This window comes from Chanodichthys erythropterus, chromosome 3, assembly GCF_024489055.1.
Source record: "Chanodichthys erythropterus isolate Z2021 chromosome 3, ASM2448905v1, whole genome shotgun sequence".
NCBI classification, from domain to species: Eukaryota; Metazoa; Chordata; class Actinopteri; order Cypriniformes; family Xenocyprididae; genus Chanodichthys; species Chanodichthys erythropterus.
In genome coordinates this window covers 52614194-52636349 of record NC_090223.1, presented here as the reverse complement: position 1 = coordinate 52636349, position 22156 = coordinate 52614194, and the positions used below count along the sequence as shown (strand labels likewise).

Below are 22156 nucleotides of genomic sequence, written 5' to 3'. Positions count from 1 at the left end.
AATCTTGTAAATGCAACAAAATTCAGACCAAACATACATAAAAACACCCTTTAAAAACCAATTTGCAAATGTTTTAACGAAAGTGTAATCTATTAAATGCAATGAACAAATAATCTAATACCAAAATTTATAGGATTAGTTCACTTTCAGATAAATTTTTTCTGATAATTTACTCACCCCCATGTCATCCAAGATGTTCATGTCTTTCTTTCTTCAATCGAAAAGAAATGAAGGTTTTTGATGAAAACATTCCAGGATTATTCTCCTTATAGTGGACTTCAATGGCCTCCAGACGGCTGAAGCGAAACAATCGGTCATTTTCTAGAAAAAATCCGAAAAGTTTATGCTGTATGTCCTATGCCTTCCCTATTCTACTTACGGAACGAACGCAGCGCCAGTTCCATTTTTTTTCCGTAAGTAGAATAGGGAAGGCATAGGACATACAGCATAAACTTTTTGAAGAATACTAAAGTGTTGTTTTGGCGGAAGCACTTAGAAGGCGAACATTTGTTATAAAGTGTATACATTTACATTTTTTTTTCGAAAATGACCAATCGTTTCGCTTCAACCGTCTGGAGGCCATTGAAGTCCACTATAAGGAGAATAATCCTGGAATGTTTTCATCAAAAACCTTCATTTCTTTTCGACTGAAGAAAGAAAGACATGAACATCTTGGATGACATGGGGGTGAGTAAATTATCAAGAAAAGTTTATTTGAAAGTCAACTAATCCTTTAAGTGTCTGCATACAATGTTTTATTTTAATAAATTGTAGGGCTTAATTTGTTTTATGGGGGCTGCTTTGGTAATCAGGAAGTAACGAAGCATCGTTTACTGAAATCACGTGACTTTGACAGGTTTGATACCAGCTCTGAATCAAATGATTCACAAAGGTTTCGATGCTTCAAGAAGCAGTAGGTGCGTCCCAATTCGCGTACTTGTGCACTATTCTATGACGTTTTTAAGTACAAAGGTGCAGAAGTGCGTTCACACTGAAAATTCCAAAAAGAAAAAGTGCACTTTGAATACCCGGATGATGCACTAAATTAACGGAAAAAACGAAGTGTGGAATGTTGGACACTTCGTGCACTCGACTGTTGCAGCTTTAATTGCGTAGTGGAGGGGAAGGGAGGATCGGACTCCGTTGTTAAATGACAAAATAACCTTATACAATTCACGCACTACATGGATGAGTGCATAGTGCACAAGTACATAGTGTATAGTGCGTCATTTGGGACGCAACTAGTGTTTCGCACGCGCCCATCACTAGGTGGCTGTAGTGAGCCGTCTTACGTTTATAGACAGCGGTGGAGCTCGCGCAGAAGAAATTGGATGGTTGTTTGGAAACCGCAGTAAACGTTGGTCTTCTTCAATAGCTGTTACACCATTCACAGGTTTTCAGTTGTAAAGACGGAGATAAAACCACGAGACTCTGTAGCATTAGTCCTGTAAACGGCTCAGTTTTGTTGTTGGTCGTCATTAGGTAGTTGATCATGAACGTGGCTAAAAGTGGTTATCGTGTTTTCTCGGCTAACTCAACGCCCGCCTGCACGGAACTCTCTAAGAAGATTACTGAGTAAGTATCCTGTGACCAACTGCTCAATGTTTAACACGGCTCGTGACTACAGAGGCTGATCTTGATGTTGTATGAATGTGATGTTATTGGGATTTTGGCCTGTAGATCAGCTGACCTCATGACAGCTCAACCTGGCCTGAACCCATTATCTCTTTGATGTCATGTAGGCTAAAGTTGTTTAAGATTTGGATTGATAACTGATCTATAAAGCATCACCATTGTGCTCTTGAACATCAGGTTACTGGACATGTAGTAGGTGTACTTACTTTAAGACACTGTGGAAAGTAAATGTAATATTTCCCACATGTAATATCTTGTGCACGTGCAGAGAGCAGGAACAGTGGGCTATTCATCACATAAGCTGTGCATGTGACTGACTGCTCTTGAAAACAGTCTGCAATCATTGCAAACTGTGACTGAAGGAATACAATCTGTTTAATCACATTGTCATGCAGCTCTGCTTCAAAGTAGCTTTCATGATAAGAAACTCTTTGCAAACCTGTCTTGATTTTCTGCTTGTGTTTGCGCAGGCGTCTTGGAGTCGAGCTGGGGAAATCAGTTGTTTACCAGGAGTCAAACAGAGGTGATCAATAGTGCTTTGTTTATTCAATACTCTGTTGCGGACAGGGCGACCCTTGACATCCTGTCAGTTTCAACATGGACTAAACTCATTTTCACTACTGTAATTTGATTAAAAAAATCGTTCATTGTGCAAACTGTAAAGCATTTGTTAATCTATTAAAGTGATACTGCACCCAAAAATGAAAATTCTGTAATCATTTACTCACCCTCAGGTTAACTATTGACTTCCATAGTATTTTTCCCCCTCACACTATGGAAGTCAATCGTGCCCCACAACTGTTTGGTTACAAACATTCGTCAAAATATCTTCCTTTGTGTTCAACCGAACAAATTCATTCATACAGGTTTGGAACAACATGAGAGTGAGGAAATGATGAGAGAATTTTTATTTTTTAACTATCCCTTTAAGAATGGGTTTACAGTGTCCTTGTTACACTTTACATGTACTTACTTTAGTAATATCAGTAAATTGTGCATAATTACAAGCATATAGCTCTAATTACACTACCAGTCAAAAGTTTGGAAACATTACTTTTTTAATGTTTTTGAACGAAGTCTCTTATGCTCATTAAGGCTGCATTTATTATTACAATTTATTATTATAATTTATTACATTATTACAATGGTTTTCTAATTTATTATACTTTAGAATGTAATTTATTTCTGTGATCAAAGTTGAATTTTCAGCATCATTACTCTAGTCTTCAGTGTCACATGATCCTTCAGAAATCATTCTGATATGATGATTTATTATTAATGTTGGAAACAGTTGTGCTGCTTAATATTTTTTCAGGATTCTTTAAAAAGTTAAAAAATATTTATTTAAAATAGAAATCTTTTGTCACAATATACACTACCATTCAAAAACGGTTTGGGGTCAGTAATTTTTGAAAGAAATTAATAATTTTATTCAGCATGGATGTGTTAAATTGATAGTAAAGATTTATATTGTTAGAAAATATTTATATTTTGATTAAATGTTGTTCTTTTTAACCTTGTATTCATCAATGAATCCTGAAAAAGTATCACAGGAGGCAAAAAAAAAAAAAAAATTAAGCAACACAACTTTTTTCAACATTGATAATAACTGAGCATCAAATCAGCATATTACAATGATTGCTGAAGGATCATGTGACACTGAAGACTGCAGTAATGATGCTGAAAACTCAGCTTTGCTTCACAGAAATAAATTATATTTTAAAGTATATTAAAATAGAAAACCATCATTTTAAATTGAAATAATATTTCACAATATTACTGTTTTTTCTGTATTTATTATGAAATAAATGCAGCATAAGAGACTCAAAAACATTCAAAAACATTAAAAATAGTAATGTTTCCAAACTTTTGACTGGTAGTGTATATAGTAAGTACAAGTTGTTAATTAACATTACTTGGTACTTAAGTATACAATAACACTGTAACCTAAAAATGATTCTCCTTACTGCATTACATCACTGATTTGTTTATTTTCAGCTCACTTTTTGAGGTTTAGAAGACCATTGATCACTGAATTTTTGCGGTTTCAAACTTCATCTGTATCTTTCTCAAATTCTGCATCATTTTACAATAATGTTCCATGCATCACACACAACTCAAAAGATTGTCATATCTGTACACACAGGAGAACTTCTCACAAAACCATTCTACCTAATTCACAACATGTGCGCACGCACATGAGATTCTTCTTAATCTCGTCTAATGTTAATGAATTTGGAGTATTCTTAATGAGCGACCGTGTGCCTGAGGTTATTGTCATTTGAATAAAACACGCCCAAACTATCTCCAAATATGGGCTTTCTGTGCATCCATTCCTCTTGTCACGCTCAGCAGACATGTGACATTCTCTAAAGACGTATCTGAGAGCACATGTAAAGATGTGTGCCATCTTCAAAAAACAAAAAAACATTTCAAGCACAATAAACACCTTTTACCCAGATTACTGATCTCTCATTAGCTGGCTGTGCACATGCATATCTGCATTGTTTTTCAGAGAAACCTTGCAAATGGAGCCATAATACGGCTTACTTTTTACTATTTGACTGATTAAATATAATTAAAGTCGCCATGAAGTGGAAGTTGCGATAGTCTTTTCTTCTCTATAATGACTTCTGGAACAAGAAAAAATGTAGGTGGGATTAATTTTGTTCATGGGGAATTGATTGGATAGTTGTGGTTTGCTGTTGATGGATCTCATGTGAGTGAGTTTGTCCTGACCTCATGCCAGTAAACTTGTCATCAGAGAAGAGAAGTCATTGGAAGAGGGAGGGGGAGTTATTTTGATCAAAGATTATGAGGGCATACTCATTGCGTACTCATGTGTAAAATACATTTTAGTACGGAAATTGTGATTTGTTCTTGATTATATTTTAGTGTAGGCAGTTTCATTCATACTACACATGTTCATGCTTCATAGAACATACTATTTTAATGGTCGCGAAGATCGTTTTTTCAAATAGTACCTACTTGAATAGTACATGGTTTCAGACACAGCTCTAATGTTTAATTTAAGAAATATGGAGGCATTATAATACTGACAATTTATTTTTTAATATAAAAATTATGTAATTAAAATTGATGTTGAGTGTATGTATTGTATATGTGTTTCTTTTTTTTTTTCTTTTTTTTTGAGGTAAAATATTATATTTTCTTCATGAGGTTCACCCAAATCTGTTAGTGGCAACTAAATAATCAAATTTAACTTTGCTTTTGTGATGTGTTTGCTTTTATCTTACAGAAACGAGAGTTGAGATCAAAGAGTCTGTGAGAGGCCAAACAATCTTCATCATCCAGACCATTCCCAGGTAAGAGTGTATTGGATCGAATTCAAAATAGGAAATCAGCACGCTTATTAATCACATTTAGGATGTTTAAACATCTTTGTATCTGTGCATTTTGCATTTTGTTCACATAAAAATCATTGTCTCTTTGTCCATGGAACACACTTTTTAGTATTTATTTACATGGTATCTTACCTTTTTTGCTGAACTGCATACATTCTTCTTTTAGGCCCAGAAGCATGCTAGAACTAAAATTCATTTTTCTGTCTCTGTCAGAGATGTCAACACAGCTATTATGGAGCTGCTGATTATGGCCTATGCACTGAAGACCTCCTGTGCCAAGAACATCATCGGCGTGATCCCATACTTCCCCTACAGTAAACAGTGTAAGATGAGGAAGAGGGGATCTATAGTGTGCAAACTGCTCGCTTCAATGTTAGCTAAAGCAGGTAATTCCTTATAATTTCTATGATGTTCTTTCTTTTGTTTTCACACTGCCAGTCCAAAAAATTTGGACACAATACTAAAAAAACTTGAATATTACATGTGCATGCTGGACACTAGATGACTGCTTTTCCTTCAGTGACTGCTCCAAATGAAAACTATTTGTTTTAAAATAATTTTACCATCTGCCGTGTTAACTAGGTCTGACTCATATAATCACCATGGATCTGCACCAGAAAGAGATCCAGGGCTTCTTTACTTTCCCTGTGGATAACCTGCGGGCTTCTCCATTCCTGCTGCAATACATTCAGGAGGAGGTTGGCAGCTTTTACTGTCAAAAACTTCACCTTTTTAATTTAAAAGAAAAACAAATCTACTGAAATAACTAACACTGATCATATTGTTTATCTTATTTCTTTTTTGCATAGGTTCCTGATTATAGAAATGCTATCATTGTAGCAAAGTCCCCATCCGCTGCAAAAAGGTAACAGCTCCTGGATTTGTGTTTTGAGTGTGAAAGCAGGCCTAGATTAAATTTGCTTACTTTTTTCCATTTTCTGAATTTGAGGGAGTGGATTTCAAACATAAATTATTTTAAACAGAGCTTTTCACTGAAAGCGTTATCAGATTAATTAACATAAAGCTGGATTACTGTACATTTGCAAAGATTTGTTAGTGCAGATTGCATGTCGGTCTGCTTAGTTTACGGTATTTCGGAAACCAAACTTTCAGGTTGCTTATAGTACCCCACTATGCTTTTTTGGCTATTACCTTTTATGTAGTGTGTAATCTAGCTGTTTTCAATTGTTAAAGGTCTTAAAGTTTTGAAGCCTGAAAAAGTCGTCAATAATTCCAGCCGTACTTCATGTTACAAATTGATTTTGTAAAACTGACGCCATCATTACTGTCTGTATCACTGTGTATTGAGCGTTAAGGAAGATTTGGAGCTGAAATGGAATGGGCGTTTGGTTTCTGACACATGCTGTAATCGCAACAGACTGGGTCATCTGACCAATCAGAGCACGCTCTCAGAAAGAAGAGGTTTAGTGAGAATTAATCCTTTATCAAACAATTTCAGGCACTGTGAGAAAAAATGTGATTCTTTAATGTGTATTGTGAGAAAATGAATGTGTTTTTTGACCTTGGATGCTTGTAAACCTATGGTAGAAGACTCCAAAACAAAATTCGGAGCCTTTAAAATGGCATAATGGTGCACTTTAATGGTAAAGAATGGATGTCATGCAGATTTACACTATTCTGGTTCTGATTCCACTTAACAATTTTGGTTTAACAATTCCATAAACTGTACACTTCTAACAAAAAAAAAACATCAGTCTAGTCCCCACACAAAATAATTTAATAATCTCTTGTCATTGTCTCTTCAGGGCTCAGTCATATGCGGAGCGTTTGCGTCTTGGCCTGGCCGTCATGCACGGAGAAGCTCAGTGTTCGGAGTCAGACATGGCAGATGGGCGTCATTCTCCTCCATGTGTCCGCAACACCTTTGGACACTCTGGCTTGGAGTTGCCATGTAAGAGCCACCACACTGTAGATCTGCATGACCCAGCAGCTTGAACCCTATGACTAAACATTATTAAGAGTTTTAATCAGGTTAGAAACACAAACTTAAGCAGCAAGGCAGCTAATTGGGCTTCTAAAAACTCTCACAAAACCTGTCAAAAACATGTCCTACTTATATTTAACCCTAAAAATCAAAAAGAAAGAAAAGATTATTTTTTTTTAACAAAATTAATGTTACTATTTTTACATTAAGACATTATTTCCTGGCAAAAAAAAATCACATTCTCATCAACGTATAACAAAGATGTTTAAATTGCAAAGAAAATGTCAAAAGTAATATAAAGAAGCAATGTGGTTTTCAGAATTAGAAATTTGATCAAGCCGAATTCTTGTTGAAATAATGAAAAAATGAATTTAATTTTTCTGCTTTCAGTATTAAAGAAAAAAAAAAAAAAGTATAGTTCACAATCTGAAAATTTGCTTAATTGTCAGTGTAAAAAAAAAAGGTGAGTAAACTAATTGTTTCATTTTACTTTAATAATAATTTAAATTTACAAAAAAACAAAACAAAACAAAAATAACCCTTTTTGATTTTGGGGTGAAATGGGACCTAAACATGTTTTTGTGAGATTTATATCATGATCCTGTTATTGAAGGGGTCGATTGTAGCATTCAGCCTGCAGAATAGCTGATTTTGGAGATCTGTTGATTAGTTCAAGATAGGTCAAGAGATTAACCTTCCCCCTTTCATTTAGATGTTTACAAAGGCTTTGTCTCAAAAGTCAGTAAGTGAGCTACCTAGACAGCATTGAGTCTGCTCTGTTCTGTTCCAAAACCTTGCGAGCCACCAAAGCAGAAAAACATTTTATGCATATTCGTAGCTCTTGACTGGTGATGTCCTCAAGTACTCATAAGTTGATTAAAGTTGGCATGAAATGGAAGTTGCGATAGTCTTTTCTACCCTATTGTGATGTATGGCTTCTGGAACAAGAACACATGTTTGAGGGGTTCCAAAATGGGGAATTTATTTTACAATTTTGGGTGGGACAATCCAATTGGTTAGAGGGGGTCGGCAACTTGCTGTACTCTGTGACTTTCTTTCCAATAATCAACAGGGCACAATACTGTATGGTCCTGCGATTTTAAAACAAACCTTGGAAAATAGATCTCCACAGACCAACATTTAAAGAACTGCTCAAAATCATAGAATATGTTTGTCTCATGTTAGTTACTGTTATGAGAGAGATTTTTTTTCATGATAAAAGGTTTATGCATGCTGTTTAGGTAGACACTTACAAATAAAAGAATTAGAAAAGTCAGTCATTTAGGTTTTGAGGGAGAGACATTATTTTCACTATTCCATGTGCTATTTGTTCTAGATTTTAAGATACTTGCATCTTACCTTGAGCATACAATTTTTTAATTAAGAAATTCATAAACACACTGTGATATTTAGCATATTAATATATGAGCAGGTCTTGTGTGGTATGTGTCTTGGCCTTTTTATATATTCACATTGCCTGAGAGGAGTTCACTCCAAGTAGCTTGTACATTTATGGTTTTTATATGGACTTTAACAATCCTCAAAAGACCCTCTCTTGTCTTTTTTCTCAATTTCAAAGCAGTTAATTCAACTTTAAAACTAAAAAAAAAAAAAACTTTGAAAAAATATTTTAAGGTTTAATAAGGATTGTTGAAGTCCTGGTTTCTTGTCTGTATGTTCTATCATTTGTGTGTGGATTTTTGTTTAACGTGATGTTTATTTATTGGTAATAGGCAAACAACAAGCTCCGTTCCCAGGCATAGAGCTCCCAAGTATGATGGTTAACTCTATTTGCTTCCGATCACAGCAGTGAACACGCTGAAATGGTTCCTATTGCATGCGTGCAGTGGCTGAGGTCTCTCAGTGTCTGTGATCCCAGCACTCTGAAGTACTTACTCTGTTCACCCTCAGGTCTTTTTTAAATCACCCAAAAATGAAAAAAAAAAAAAAAAAAAGTCATCATTTACTTGTGTTGTTCCAAACCTGTAAGACTTTTGTTCATCATTGATAGAAAAAAATTATATTTTAAATGAAATCGAGTGATTTCTGTCCCTCCATTGATAGTCCACGCAACTACCACTTTGACACTTTAAAAGGTTCATAAAGAGATTGTAAACTAGTCCAAATTTTCTGAAGCGACACAATCTCTTTATATTACAGATTTAATTTAGGCTTTTGTTCACATATAAGAATTGATCAACGAACATAGAAGCTCAATCGTATTTGCTTGATGCGCAAGAACGAACCTCACTGCATTGGTTCTTGAGGAAGCTCAAACATGCTGCATAACACACAAGAATGAACCTCATTGGTTCTTGAGGAAGCTCAAACATGCTGCATAACACACAAGAATGAACCTCATTGGTTCTTGAAACCTCGTTGGTTCTTGTGGAAGCTCTAAAATGCTGTGTAACACACAAAAATGAACCTCCTTGGTTCTTGCTGAAGCTGAAATGTGCTGCGTAACACGAGAATGAACCTCATTGGTTCTTGATGAAGCTCAAATGTGCTGCGTAACACAAGAATGAACCTCATTGGTTCTTGATGAAGCTCAAATGTGCTGCGTAACACGAGAATGAACCTCATTGGTTCTTGATGAAGCTCAAATGTGCTGCGTAACACACGAGAATGAACCTCATTGGTTCTTGCTGAAGCTCAAATGTGCTGCGTAACACGAGAATGAACCTCATTGGTTCTTGTGGAAGCTCAAATGTGCTGCGTAACACGAGAATGAACCTCATTGGTTCTTGTGGAAGCTCAAATGTGCTGCGTAACACGAGAATGAACCTCACTGGTTCTTGATGAAGCTGAAATGTGCTGCGTAACACAAGAATGAACCTCATTGGTTCTTGTGGAAGCTCAAACGTGCTGCGTAACACGAGAATGAACCTCATTGGTTCTTGTGGAAGCTCAAATGTGCTGCGTAACACGAGAATGAACCTCATTGGTTCTTGTGGAAGCTCAAATGTGCTGCGTAACACGAGAATGAACCTCACTGGTTCTTGATGAAGCTGAAATGTGCTGCGTAACACAAGAATGAACCTCATTGGTTCTTGAGGAAGCTCAAACATGCTGCATAACACACAAGAATGAACCTCATTGGTTCTTGAGGAAGCTCAAACATGCTGCATAACACACAAGAATGAACCTCATTGGTTCTTGAAACCTCGTTGGTTCTTGTGGAAGCTCTAAAATGCTGTGTAACACACAAAAATGAACCTCCTTGGTTCTTGCTGAAGCTGAAATGTGCTGCGTAACACGAGAATGAACCTCATTGGTTCTTGATGAAGCTCAAATGTGCTGCGTAACACAAGAATGAACCTCATTGGTTCTTGCTGAAGCTCAAATGTGCTGCGTAACACGAGAATGAACCTCATTGGTTCTTGTGGAAGCTCAAATGTGCTGCGTAACACGAGAATGAACCTCATTGGTTCTTGTGGAAGCTCAAATGTGCTGCGTAACACGAGAATGAACCTCACTGGTTCTTGATGAAGCTGAAATGTGCTGCGTAACACAAGAATGAACCTCATTGGTTCTTGTGGAAGCTCAAACGTGCTGCGTAACACACGAGAATGAACCTCACTGGTTCTTGCTGAAGCTCAAATGTGCTGCGTAACACACGAGAATGAACCTCACTGGTTCTTGATGAAGCTGAAATGTGCTGCGTAACACAAGAATGAACCTCATTGGTTCTTGTGGAAGCTCAAATGTGCTGCGTAACACGAGAATGAACCTCATTGGTTCTTGCTGAAGCTCAAATGTGCTGCGTAACACGAGAATGAACCTCATTGGTTCTTGCTGAAGCTCAAATGTGCTGTGTAACACACGAGAATGAACCTCACTGGTTCTTGATGAAGCTGAAATGTGCTGCGTAACACGAGAATGAACCTCATTGGTTCTTGCTGAAGCTCAAATGTGCTGCGTAACACGAGAATGAACCTCATTGGTTCTTGCTGAAGCTCAAATGTGCTGCGTAACACGAGAATGAACCTCATTGGTTCTTGCTGAAGCTCAAATGTGCTGCGTAACACACGAGAATGAACCTCATTGGTTCTTGATGAAGCTGAAATGTGCTGCGTAACACGAGAATGAACCTCATTGGTTCTTGCTGAAGCTCAAATGTGCTGCGTAACACGAGAATGAACCTCATTGGTTCTTGCTGAAGCTCAAATGTGCTGCGTAACACGAGAATGAACCTCATTGGTTCTTGCTGAAGCTCAAATGTGCTGCGTAACACACGAGAATGAACCTCATTGGTTCTTGTGAAAGCTCAAATGTGCTGCGTAACACGAGAATGAACCTCATTGGTTCTTGCTGAAGCTCAAATGTGCTGCGTAACACACGAGAATGAACCTCATTGGTTCTTGTGAAAGCTCAAATGTGCTGCGTAACACGTGAGAATGCACATTAAGAAAACATGCTTGAGCTTCCATTTATCACAACTGACGTATGCGTTGATGAATGGTTATATGTGAATAACCTAAATTAAATCTGTTCATCATATAAAGTGATCGTGTCTCTTCAGAAAATTCTGACTAAACTGTTCAAATAATTCTGATTAGTTTTATAATCTCTATGAACGTTTTGAAGTAGCAAAGTTGTGTTTAGTAGATGAACGAAAGTCTTATTGATTCGGATCGACATGAGGGTAAGTAATTGATGACAGAATTTAAATTTTTCCTCATTATTATGAGCATAAGAGCAGTTAAAATGTATTATATTATTGTAAAAATAGTAATGTAAGCTATTATGAAGAGTAGGGGTGGGTGGTATGTCTAAAATATCACAATACAAGTGTGCAAACAATATGTATCATGATTATTTTCAATGTAAATTCAATTATAAAAGTTTATATTTTAATAAGCATGTCGTACTTACCATTTTTGCATATTCCAGTTAACTATTTTACAAATAATGTACTTCATCTTAAGGTATATATTTTTTTGAAATATTTAATCATTTGAAGCCTTTGCACACAGCTGCACAAAATATCCACCATATATAGCGCCATACCACCCAGCCTTATTATATATATATATTTTTATAAATAATGCTAAAAATGAATGTTTAAACTTCAGAGTGCTTCACTCAAACAGAACTAAGAAGCCTCAAATTAAGTGCTTATTTTCAAATTCCATGTAATTATCATCGTTTGTTCCATTGAAATGGAACCATTGAATGTCTGTCCAAGAGATATGCCTTTATTTGTGATCCAGGCTCATCTTGCCAATCAACACACCATGCCTGCTTATGAAAACCCATAGACTGGAGTTTTTAAATGGTAGTTTTTTAGCTGCTTGTAACCAAGGCCCTTGCATCGTCTTGGAAACACATGACCTTGATAAATAGAGGAAGGTGTTCGTTGAAAGTTTTTATGAAGAGACAGAATTTTTGATACTGGGCCAAATTAAAAACAAGCTAGCATATGTGAAGTCAGCATATGCTTTGTGTTCACATAAGCTTGTAGACGTACACAGTGAGAAACAGTTTAACAGCACCATTGATTCATATTACTTATGAAATAGTAAACTTAAATATCTGATACCAGACTTTGCTGTTGTCTATTAGCACTTTTGGGGTCGTTCACACAGGACGTCATCTTGCATTCCATCTAAATGATTTTTTATTATTATAGTTGGTCGGCTGTTTGTATATTTAATGAGCACCATATTTTAGTGGTGATGCACTTTAACAAAAACTAATATTCGTCAATTAACTTTTTTTGTGACTAAGACAAGACTATGAGGAGATGACACCAAGGTCACAATAAACTATGCCTATGACTATATTATTATGCAGTATTGATGACAAAAAAGAAGCGCCGTGGATGATCTAAAAATACAGACAAACAAGTAAGCTGGAGTTTATTGATCTCCATTGAGAGAGCTTGCTTAAAGAAAAGTTTCATTCAGCCAGTCTGTGTTCCTTCACAAGCCGCTTGAGCTGTTTATTGCGAATAAATATGCCCTTCTCAATGATGAACTGTATTAAATCCAAACGTGGATCTTGACTATATTGTTTGCGATTATGGTTGCTGAGTAAATGCACTTACATTGCAATTCAATGTTCTTTATGCTGTTGTTTTAATAGAAAGTTCTTAAAAGTGTAGTTCACCCAAAAATGTAAATTCTTGTAAATCATTTTCTCACCCTCAAGTTGTTTCAAACCTGTATGAATTTCTTTACTCTACTGAACACAAAAGACATTTTGAAGAATGTCAAAAACCAAACAGTTGATGGACCCCAGGGCAGTGATTATCAATTTAACCATTATGCAGCATGAAAAAAGTTCATATTTAGTCTACTAAACCTTGACTAAACAAAAACATTTCAAATATGGTAAAAACTCAAAAGCACATTTGACAGAGGACTAAGACTATATTTTAAAAATAGCAGACAAAATGAACACTACACTGCAACAGCTTTTTCTAAAATACTGAAATTTAGAAATTTTTATTTAGCAGAAAAACTGAAAATAAAGTAAATTAAACCAGTAGACACAAAGTTCTTCTGGAACGAGTTGCTTTTTGATATTTCAACCAAACAGATTTTACATCTTGCTACTGAATAACATCATTTTCCATTTGTGTGCAGAAAATAGACACATTGCAAAAATTTAATGTGTCATTTGAGAAACGCCAATTAAATGTCACTGTTTTAGTCATTTCAGTCTTTCAAAACTATTTCAGCTGAAATAGAAAAATTATTTTTTTTTTCCTTTCAAAAAATAAATAAATAAATAAATAAATAAAAAATAAAAGCGACTCCAAGGCACACTTCAGATTCAAATAATTAAAAAAGCCTTTATTCACTGCCTAATTTATTTGGAAAACTTTTAAAAAATACATGGCTGCAAATCCACGTTCAGCAACAAAATTCCTTTTTCAGGAAGTAACCTATAAATGCCTCTGCCTTAGAAAAGCCAAATTTGACGCCTGTCAAATGAAGATGATTAACATCAGAAAAACCACTAGGTGAAGTAAAGCTAGCCTCCAAGGACACCACTAGATGGTGTCACAATAAGAAAAATTCTTGCTGTTTTGGCCAAATATTTTCAGTTGCCAGACATTCAGTGCATCACTGTTTTCAAGACTTTGTGTCATGTAAAGCCCTGTTCACACTGAAAGCCATTAAAACTGGAATTCTACTGGAGTCTGTGCCGATGGTTACTAGTAGAGTACTCGACTTCAGTTTCCAAACATGTCAGGCGGAAAAACACTGACTGTATTGGTAGTCTGCATCATGTCTCTGATCATTTGCACAGAGATAATCTCTGCCATGTGACTAATCACTGTGGAAAATTGCATCATTACAACACTGATTGGCTGATGACACTGCAAGAATGAAGACTTCATGTCTTAAACAGATTGCAGACAAGGAAAACATCTGCAATTAAATATTTGTGTTTTTTTTTTTTTTTTAAATATTCCTCAAGCTTTTTAAATGGCTTCTTTTCACATTTCCGGTGTTCTCAGTAGCGGAAGTCTGTAAAATTCTATAGTGGTGAACGGAAACTATAACAGATATAACTTTTGCTTTCCCATTTGCTTCAATAACAAAAGAAAACAAATGGCACAAGTTATGTTGGTCTGAAGACAGAAAAATGTAAAATTTCTTGTCACTCTCTCAACTGTGGAAATGCATTATCGCAGTCTGAAAAAAAAAAAAGTCCATGTGCATGTTGGTTTTAATCATCATTGAAGAAATATGTTTGTTGCATCTCTGTGCAGGTGCCTCCATTGCACTCCATCAGCTGTAGCTCTCTTTAGGTCAAGATCTCGTCCTCTGTGAACAGCACCTTTCAAACGTGCCATTTTAGATTTTTATAGCTCAGCGGCTCCTTGCAGTAGTGGTCTATAAGCCTGTAAGGTCTGTAAACCTTGTTAATCTTACAGTATAAATATCAAAAAGCTCTGTAGGTCGTGCTGTTGATGAAAGGCATGTGTTGAAGGCATGCATAACTCCTTTAACCCCCATGTATTCTTAAATCGACCCACCAGTCTTCCTCTCTCATGTTTACTTGGGTCGGAGTGTGTGTTTTGGCTGTGTTCCAGTGTCTTTCCTCTGGATGAATGACATTAGCCCTTCTTGACCTCTCCTAAATTACAGCATTGTCCTGGAGTCTGTTATGCTGACTCAAGGACAGATTGATTGATTGTTTGATGTGTAGTTTCCTGCACTGAATCTTAGTGTAAACCTCTAGACATTTGCCTCTATGATTGGGTATACTGGGGACCAAGAGATGATCATTTTGATTTCTGCATGGCATGAGTTTTTTCATTGCTATTTGGATTGAATTGTAGGTGGGGTAAAATGGGAAACGTTCTCCAAATAGGCTAGTGTTGTGCTATGCTATGCTATGCTATGGGGTCCTTGCAGGACTCTTTAAATTCTAGTTTTACCATTTGGATATATGGGTTGGTTGGGCCATTACATAAAGTTCTAGGCCAATTCATACACTTCTTACCCCATCTTACCCAATCTACTTTAATGATGGAATGTGATTGATTGGACTCTGTAAAAATGATTTCCTGAAATGATGTGAAACACCAGTTGATATTTGTCTTTATAGTAATGATGGCCAAGGAGAAACCACCCATCACTGTTGTCGGAGATGTTGGAGGCCGTATCGCCATCATTGTCGTAAGAAATGCAGATTTTTGGACTAGTTGGCCGTATGACAGTGATTTTTATGATTGACATGATGAGCAATGCGTGTGGTTTCCATCCTGTAGGATGATATCATAGATGATGTGGAGGACTTTGTGGCAGCAGCTGAGATTCTGAAAGAGAGAGGAGCTTATAAGATCTACATCATGGCCACTCACGGGCTCTTGTCTGCGGACGCCCCGCGCCTCATCGAGGAGTCCGCTATAGATGAAGTGAGTATTTCAGCTCATTTACTTGAACATCCACTGGGAAGTGGATGGCTCATTCTGGCTCTCCAAAAAAACATTAAACTAATCGATGCTTTTCACATTTGAAGCATTAAAAATTCCAGATTTACCATGACTAACCAACCAAACCATGTATTTAGGATTGGGGGATCCTTAAAGTGTTAGTTCATCCAAAAATGAAAATTGCCCCATAATTTGCAGCCATCCTAGGTGTATATGACTTTTCTTCTTTCAGCCAAATGCAATGAGAGTTATATTAAAAAAAAAAAAATATCCTGGCTCTTCCAAGCTTTATAATGGGAGTGAATGGTACCGTATATTTTAAAGCCCAAAAAAGCACTTCCATCCATGATAAATGTAATCTATATGGTTCCAGGCAGTTAATAAAGGCATTCTAAAACAACGCCTTGTGTTTTTGTCAGAAAAATATCGATATTTATAACTTTATAAATGGCCGTCCGCGCATTCACAAGATAGTCGAGTTCCGGTGGAAGCATGACATCTGACCCCATGTATGATGGAGGTGTAGCATAAGCTTGGTTGAGAATTGACGAAAGCAGAAGCACAGAGGATAGAGAAAAACAAAATACTGGTCACAAATTAGAAGTCTAAAATGAGAAGTTTTAAAGGAAACATGTTGGAGGATTTCATTATAAGAGAAGAGGAACTACATCGTACGACGGGTCAGAGGTCACCCCTCCGCTGTAACTCAACCCTCCTGAACACGTGGACGGCCGTTACTGGAAGCTAATGATTACAGTTTATAAAGTTATAAATATGGATATTTTTCACAACACTTCGAAAGGCCTTTATTAACGCCTGGAGTTGTATGGATTACTTTTATGATGGATTGATGGATGTGCTTTTTTGGGCTTCAAAATTTAGGGTACCATTCACTCCCATTATAAAGCTTGAAAGAGCCAGGATTTTTTTTTTTTTTTTATATATAACTTTGTTTATGTTTGGCTGAAAGAAGAAAATCATATACACTTAGGATGGCTTGAGGGTGAGTAAATTATGGGAAAATTTTCATATTTGAGTCAACTAACCCTTTAAGAAACTGCCATTTAATGTCTAAAGCAATTATGGCCCGGATACTTTGGGGCGTGAATTGGGAAAAGTAGGTGATTCTTCAAAAAAGTTCAGCAGAACACTTTCAAATGGAATAAAGAAATTCATGAAGTTCACAAGTGGCACTATTTTTTTTTTTTTTTTTTTTTTTAGAAGGGGCTAGATGTCTATCATGGATGCTATGTTTATCATCAAATATTGATTTTAACAGATATTGAAATGATGTTGCATGACCAAATGTTTGGGATATCTTTCAGGTGGTGGTGACCAACACTGTCCCTCATGAAGTGCAAAAGCTGCAGTGTCCTAAGATCAAGACAGTGGATGTCAGTATGATCCTGGCCGAGGCAATCCGACGCATTCACAACGGGGAGTCCATGGCCTACCTGTTCCGCAATATCACAGTAGATGACTAGCCAACAGACACATTTGGGTTAGAGGAAAAGGTGAGGTGTAGAGTTTAGGGAAGTATTTTCCCTCTTGCTCAGTTGAGAGGTGTGCCAATGCAGTTCCCCATTCCCAGCAGAACCAAACACTACAATCACCTTCATTTCTCATATTAACCCCTTATATTCTACAAAACCGTCTAAACAAACTCATTGCCAAATATAATAAATTAACAAATACTCAAACCTGTAAATTTACGCACATAGCCTATTTTTTCTAAACACAGATATGAAGTTCTATTCCAATGTGAAGAACATGAATTATGCAAGTGTTCACTTACCTGTACATCTGTTTTTACCTTTAAGTGATATACTGCAGTAAAATCTTCAGTTTTAGATCTACTTTCCTGATAGAAAACTGGTGATTTTTGTGGTGATTTTAATTCTGCCAAATTAAGTTGCTTCAAAATGAAAGGGAAAGTTCACCCAGAAATGAAAATACTTTAATGTTTACTTATTTAATTTTGTTCTAAACCCATATGATTTTCTTTCTTCTGTGGAACACACAAGGAAATAAAACTCTCTATTATATTATTTAGACACGAGCATCCAGTATATTCTTACAATTTTAGTATTTTTTCAAAATATTTTTGGTGTTCCAAGGAAGAGAGTAATTTATACAGGTTTGTAAGATGTGATGTTGAGTAAATATTGAATTTCTTTTTTGGGTGAACTATTCCTTTAACTCTTGATGTGTATGGTGCACATTAAAGGCCAGGGTATACTTCATTTTCTGCGTTCTGCTCCTTCTCGTGCACAGTCTTTAAAGTATTCTTAACCGCAGATGGGTGAGTTTGACACATGCGCTGTACATTTGCTTTTCTATACTCTACCAGATGTCATAGGGCAGCATTGAGTCGTGTCATTTACAGGATATTCGCCCGAAGTGATAGAAGAAGAAATGTAGCAGATCTGCTATTGCATGCAAAGTTTAGAACAAGAACCAGAACAATAACAATGGAGAAAGATATGCTGCTTAGTTTACTGTCCTTGGAACAGCATGTTTTGTATCACTTCTTCGACTGCTGTACAGTACATCACAGCTACGTATTGCCACCTAGTGGTCTCTTCTGTCTCAACATTCACCTTTCACATGCACAGTTGTGTGCGGACAGAAAAATTAGACTGCACGCTCCGCCGACCCTCTGGATGACGAAAATTATGTCACAGAATGCAGACAGTGAAAGTATACTTTGGGCTTAAATAAACACAATATTTGTTTGGGAAAATACTGGTTTCTGACTGGTTTTGCTTGGTTGATCGGTGTCATGAATGTATACTCAATGGGACAAAACGGTAACGCTTTACAATAAGGGTCTCAATTGTTAACATTAGTTAATGCATTAGTTAACATGAACTTACTGTGAGAAATATATTTTTTACAGCATGTATTAACCTTTGTTAATGTTAGTTTAAAAATACAGTTGTTCATTGTTCAGGTTTCTTCACAGTGCATTAATTAATGTGTAATAATGTAATTATTAACTGTGGTTAACTATTGTTAAAGGATTAGTTCACCCCAAAATTAAAATTCTGTCATTTATTACTCACCCTCATGTCATTCCACACATATAAGACCTTCGTTCATCTTCAGAACACAAATTAAGATATTTTTGCACCAAAAAAACCAAACAAAATAATGCATTTATTCAACAATATCTAGTGATGGGTGATTTTCAAAACACTGCTTCATGAAGCTTTGAAGCTTTACGAATCTTTTGTTTCAAATCAGTGGTTCAGAGCGTGTATCAAACTGACAAAGTCACGTGATTTCAGTAAACGAGGCTTTGTTACGTCATAAGTGTTTCAAAATTTCAATAGTTCATGTCACTTTGGCAGTTTGATACACGCTCCGAACCACTGATTCGGGAAAAAAAGATTTGTAAAGCTTTGAAGCTTCATGAAGCAGTGTTTTGAAATCACCCATCACTAGATATTGTTGAATAAAGTCTTTTTATTTTTGTTTTTTTTGCCGCACAAAATGTATTCTCGGCGCTTCGTAACATTAAAGTTGAACAACTGTAGTCACATGTTTTTAATTTTGTCTTTAGTAGTTTTCTGGGCTTCTGCAAGTGTTCGTTATCTTGCACACCTTTTTTTTTAATCTTTTTTTTTTTTTTAAGACCAAGCTTCTGCGCACATACACACTCAAACCTATAGACTAAACATGTAAATGAACGGCAAGAATGCATTGGAGGTATTTGGTTTTTCAGTGGGAAGGGTGTCATTTAATTGGCCCCTAAAGTAATAATTAACAATTTTTAAAATGGAAGTAATTCAATCAAAAAGCTCTAATAATTTTCCTATTGTCACTGTGAAACTGCTTTGAAACAATATGTATTGTGAAAAGCGCTATATAAATGAAGATGACTTGACTGAGCCATCAGATTTTATCAAAAATATCTTAATTTGTGTTACGAAGATGAACTAAAGTAGTAGGAAGAGTAATTAATGACAGATTTTTCATTTTTGGCTGAACTAACCCTTTTACAAATGAAACTCTGTTGTAAAATGTTACCGGCAAAACAAATGAGCTCTAAATGAAGCAAGTACTGTGAATACTTCTCTATATACTCCTACACAACAAAACTAAGGGAGCAAAAATAGCATGTAAAACTCGTCTCTGTCTAATCTGTTCCTCAGTTTCGGTGTATTACATTTGTGTGCTAATGTCAAGATCTGGTGTAGAAAATACGACTTTGGGTTTTATCTTGAGGGCATTTGAAACCATATTAGCAATACTAGACCAATGCAGTATACTGTGAACACTTGGCTAGTTAGCATTTAAAACCACACAAACAGATAATACCATTTAGCTTTTGCTTCCTGATTAAACCTTAGATGAGCGGGATTTCTGACGGATGGAGAACACATGCACCAGCACTGCCCCGCACGTCCCCATACTTCCTCTGTGTGTGTTTGTCTCTGCCGTTGAGCTGTCGGTCGGTGTTCGTTTGAAGCACAGCAACACTTCTTTCTTTTAACCTTGTCTTCCACTTCTCGGTGTTCCTCATTATATGTCAACTAGCTGTTTCCCAGTGCCTCACTCTGTGAGAGTGACAGTGGTTGCTATGGCAACCTTATTCAAAGCTGTTCTAGCTATATTTTTGCTGTTGTGCAAATATGGTCCAGAGAACCATACAGAGAACAAAAATTTTTTTGCTACAATGTACTGTTTCTGCTGTTGCTTTGCAATCTTATTTTTGTAAATAAACACAGATTTGCTTCATGCTGCTCTGTTGAATCTTTATTGAATTGAAACATAAAAAGCACATGCACTTTACGACGGGCTGTGATGAATTTAAACATGTCCATCAAGCTCCTGTCGGGATGTGATGTCATCAATGGTCTTCGGTATTAGAGGACGAGTTCGTGAAGGACCCTTTACTTGCTCTAAACTCCTCAGGTTTTCACACGACACTGAGGAGCTTAGACCAAGTCAGGGGACCCAAACAACAGACATTTCTGGGTCACATTTTGTCTCAAAAGCAGCATAACAAAATGCGTAAAGAAAATGATGGCTGTTTTAAGGACAGATACGATTTTGTTTTTGTAATGTGACATTGCATTATTCATTCACACCTTTTTTCTATTGATTTTTGTCTGTCAATGATGATTTGCAGTTTTTATCAAATATTATAAAGATTTTTTTTTTTTATCTGCATAAATTAAAAACAGTATAGTAAGTAAACATTAAATTACTATGGTGAATAAATAAATATAATTTATTTATTTTATTTAATTTTGCCCTGTGCTTAATGCAAAACATCTTTCCACACTCAAAAACAAGATTTACGCAGTTTAATTGATTAATTGAACAATCATTTACCATTTATTCAGTTAAATTATGCAAGGATTATTCAATTCAATTTGATGGATTTTTAAATTGCGTAAATCTTAAACATTTTTTGAGTGTAAAATCTACATTTTCTTGAAGGAAAGTGTCATTTCTTATATCCTTTTCATATTTTTGAGTGAAACGGGACCCAGACATGGATACCCAAAAATGACAATTCTTTCATATATTCACCCTGATGTCGTTCCAAGCCTCCCTTCGTTCTGTGGAACATAAAACATGTATATATATTTTAAATGTTGATAATTTTGGTAAAATTTTTACCAATTTAAAAACATTTTACCAAAAAAAATCATCTTTTAAGTTCTGCAGGAGAAAGTCATGACATGTGGGTAAGTACATAATGACAGAATTTATATTTTTGGGTGAACTAAACCTTTAAATGTTTTCAAGAGATTTACCCAAAAATGCATACTTAATAACTTAAGAACAGTTTAAAATGGTCAAATATTGACACAACTTAAGGATCTTTACATCTCAAAAGAATAATGATAGTTGTATTAACATATAGCAAACATACCTCCAATTGTTCTCCAGTTGTAACCTCTGTTATCTATGAAACACAGATTGGTGAGAGCGCGGCACTTATCTGTCTGTGGATGGCTGTTGAGCAGACATCTGTGTGTTTAAACCTGACTTTAAGAGGAACTAGACATGCAGCATTTAGAGGTCACTTCCCACTTTCGGCCTCAGGAAACAATACACCTTGTATCTACTGTTTGTTTGAAAGGGGAAATACTCACAATTTGTGTGTATAAGTGGGCAACTAACTGTTTTAGTGTATGGACATTTTGGGAAACCTTACGTTGAATAGTCGTTCCAAACATGAATTTCTTCTGTTGAATGCAAAAAGAGATGATCTGCTTGTTTTAATGCAACCGAAATGCAAGATTTTCAAAACGAAGAAAAAAAAATCACCATGAAAGTAGCTCATATGACTTT

The 22156-nt window shown here is 36.0% G+C and overlaps 1 protein-coding gene across 3 annotated transcripts; it reads left to right on the top strand.

Annotated features, from left to right (window-relative positions):
- The first annotated feature begins 963 nt into the window (after nt 1-963).
- On the top strand, nt 964-20586 carry LOC137017963 (phosphoribosyl pyrophosphate synthase-associated protein 1). 3 transcript variants are annotated; one of them, XM_067382772.1, is made up of 12 exons: nt 965-1575; nt 2106-2158; nt 4895-4961; nt 5214-5386; nt 5583-5698; nt 5810-5865; nt 6767-6912; nt 8679-8717; nt 15517-15587; nt 15680-15826; nt 17170-17358; nt 20200-20586. In XM_067382772.1, exons 1-11 carry the CDS (start codon nt 1493-1495, stop codon nt 17326-17328), a joined length of 1110 nt encoding a protein of 369 aa, XP_067238873.1. In that variant the 5' UTR covers nt 965-1492; the 3' UTR covers nt 17329-17358; nt 20200-20586. The 3 variants fall into 3 exon arrangements, with proteins under 3 accessions (XP_067238872.1, XP_067238873.1, XP_067238874.1); XM_067382771.1 differs by lacking the exon at nt 20200-20586 and having other exon boundaries at nt 964-1575; nt 17170-17702; XM_067382773.1 differs by lacking the exons at nt 8679-8717; nt 20200-20586 and having other exon boundaries at nt 970-1575; nt 17170-17702.
- The last annotated feature ends 1570 nt before the right edge of the window (nt 20587-22156 follow it).

What these genes read in the sequence shown, in the direction of transcription:
- LOC137017963 (XM_067382772.1), top strand. Translation starts at nt 1,493, where the DNA reads ATGAACGTGGCTAAAAGTGGTTATCGTGTTTTCTCGGCTAACTCAACG. An exon ending in TTACCAGGAGTCAAACAGAG is followed by an intron (nt 2,159 to 4,894) that starts GTGATCAATAGT and finishes TTTATCTTACAG; the next exon opens with AAACGAGAGTTGAGATCAAA. An exon ending in TTCAATGTTAGCTAAAGCAG is followed by an intron (nt 5,387 to 5,582) that starts GTAATTCCTTAT and finishes CGTGTTAACTAG; the next exon opens with GTCTGACTCATATAATCACC.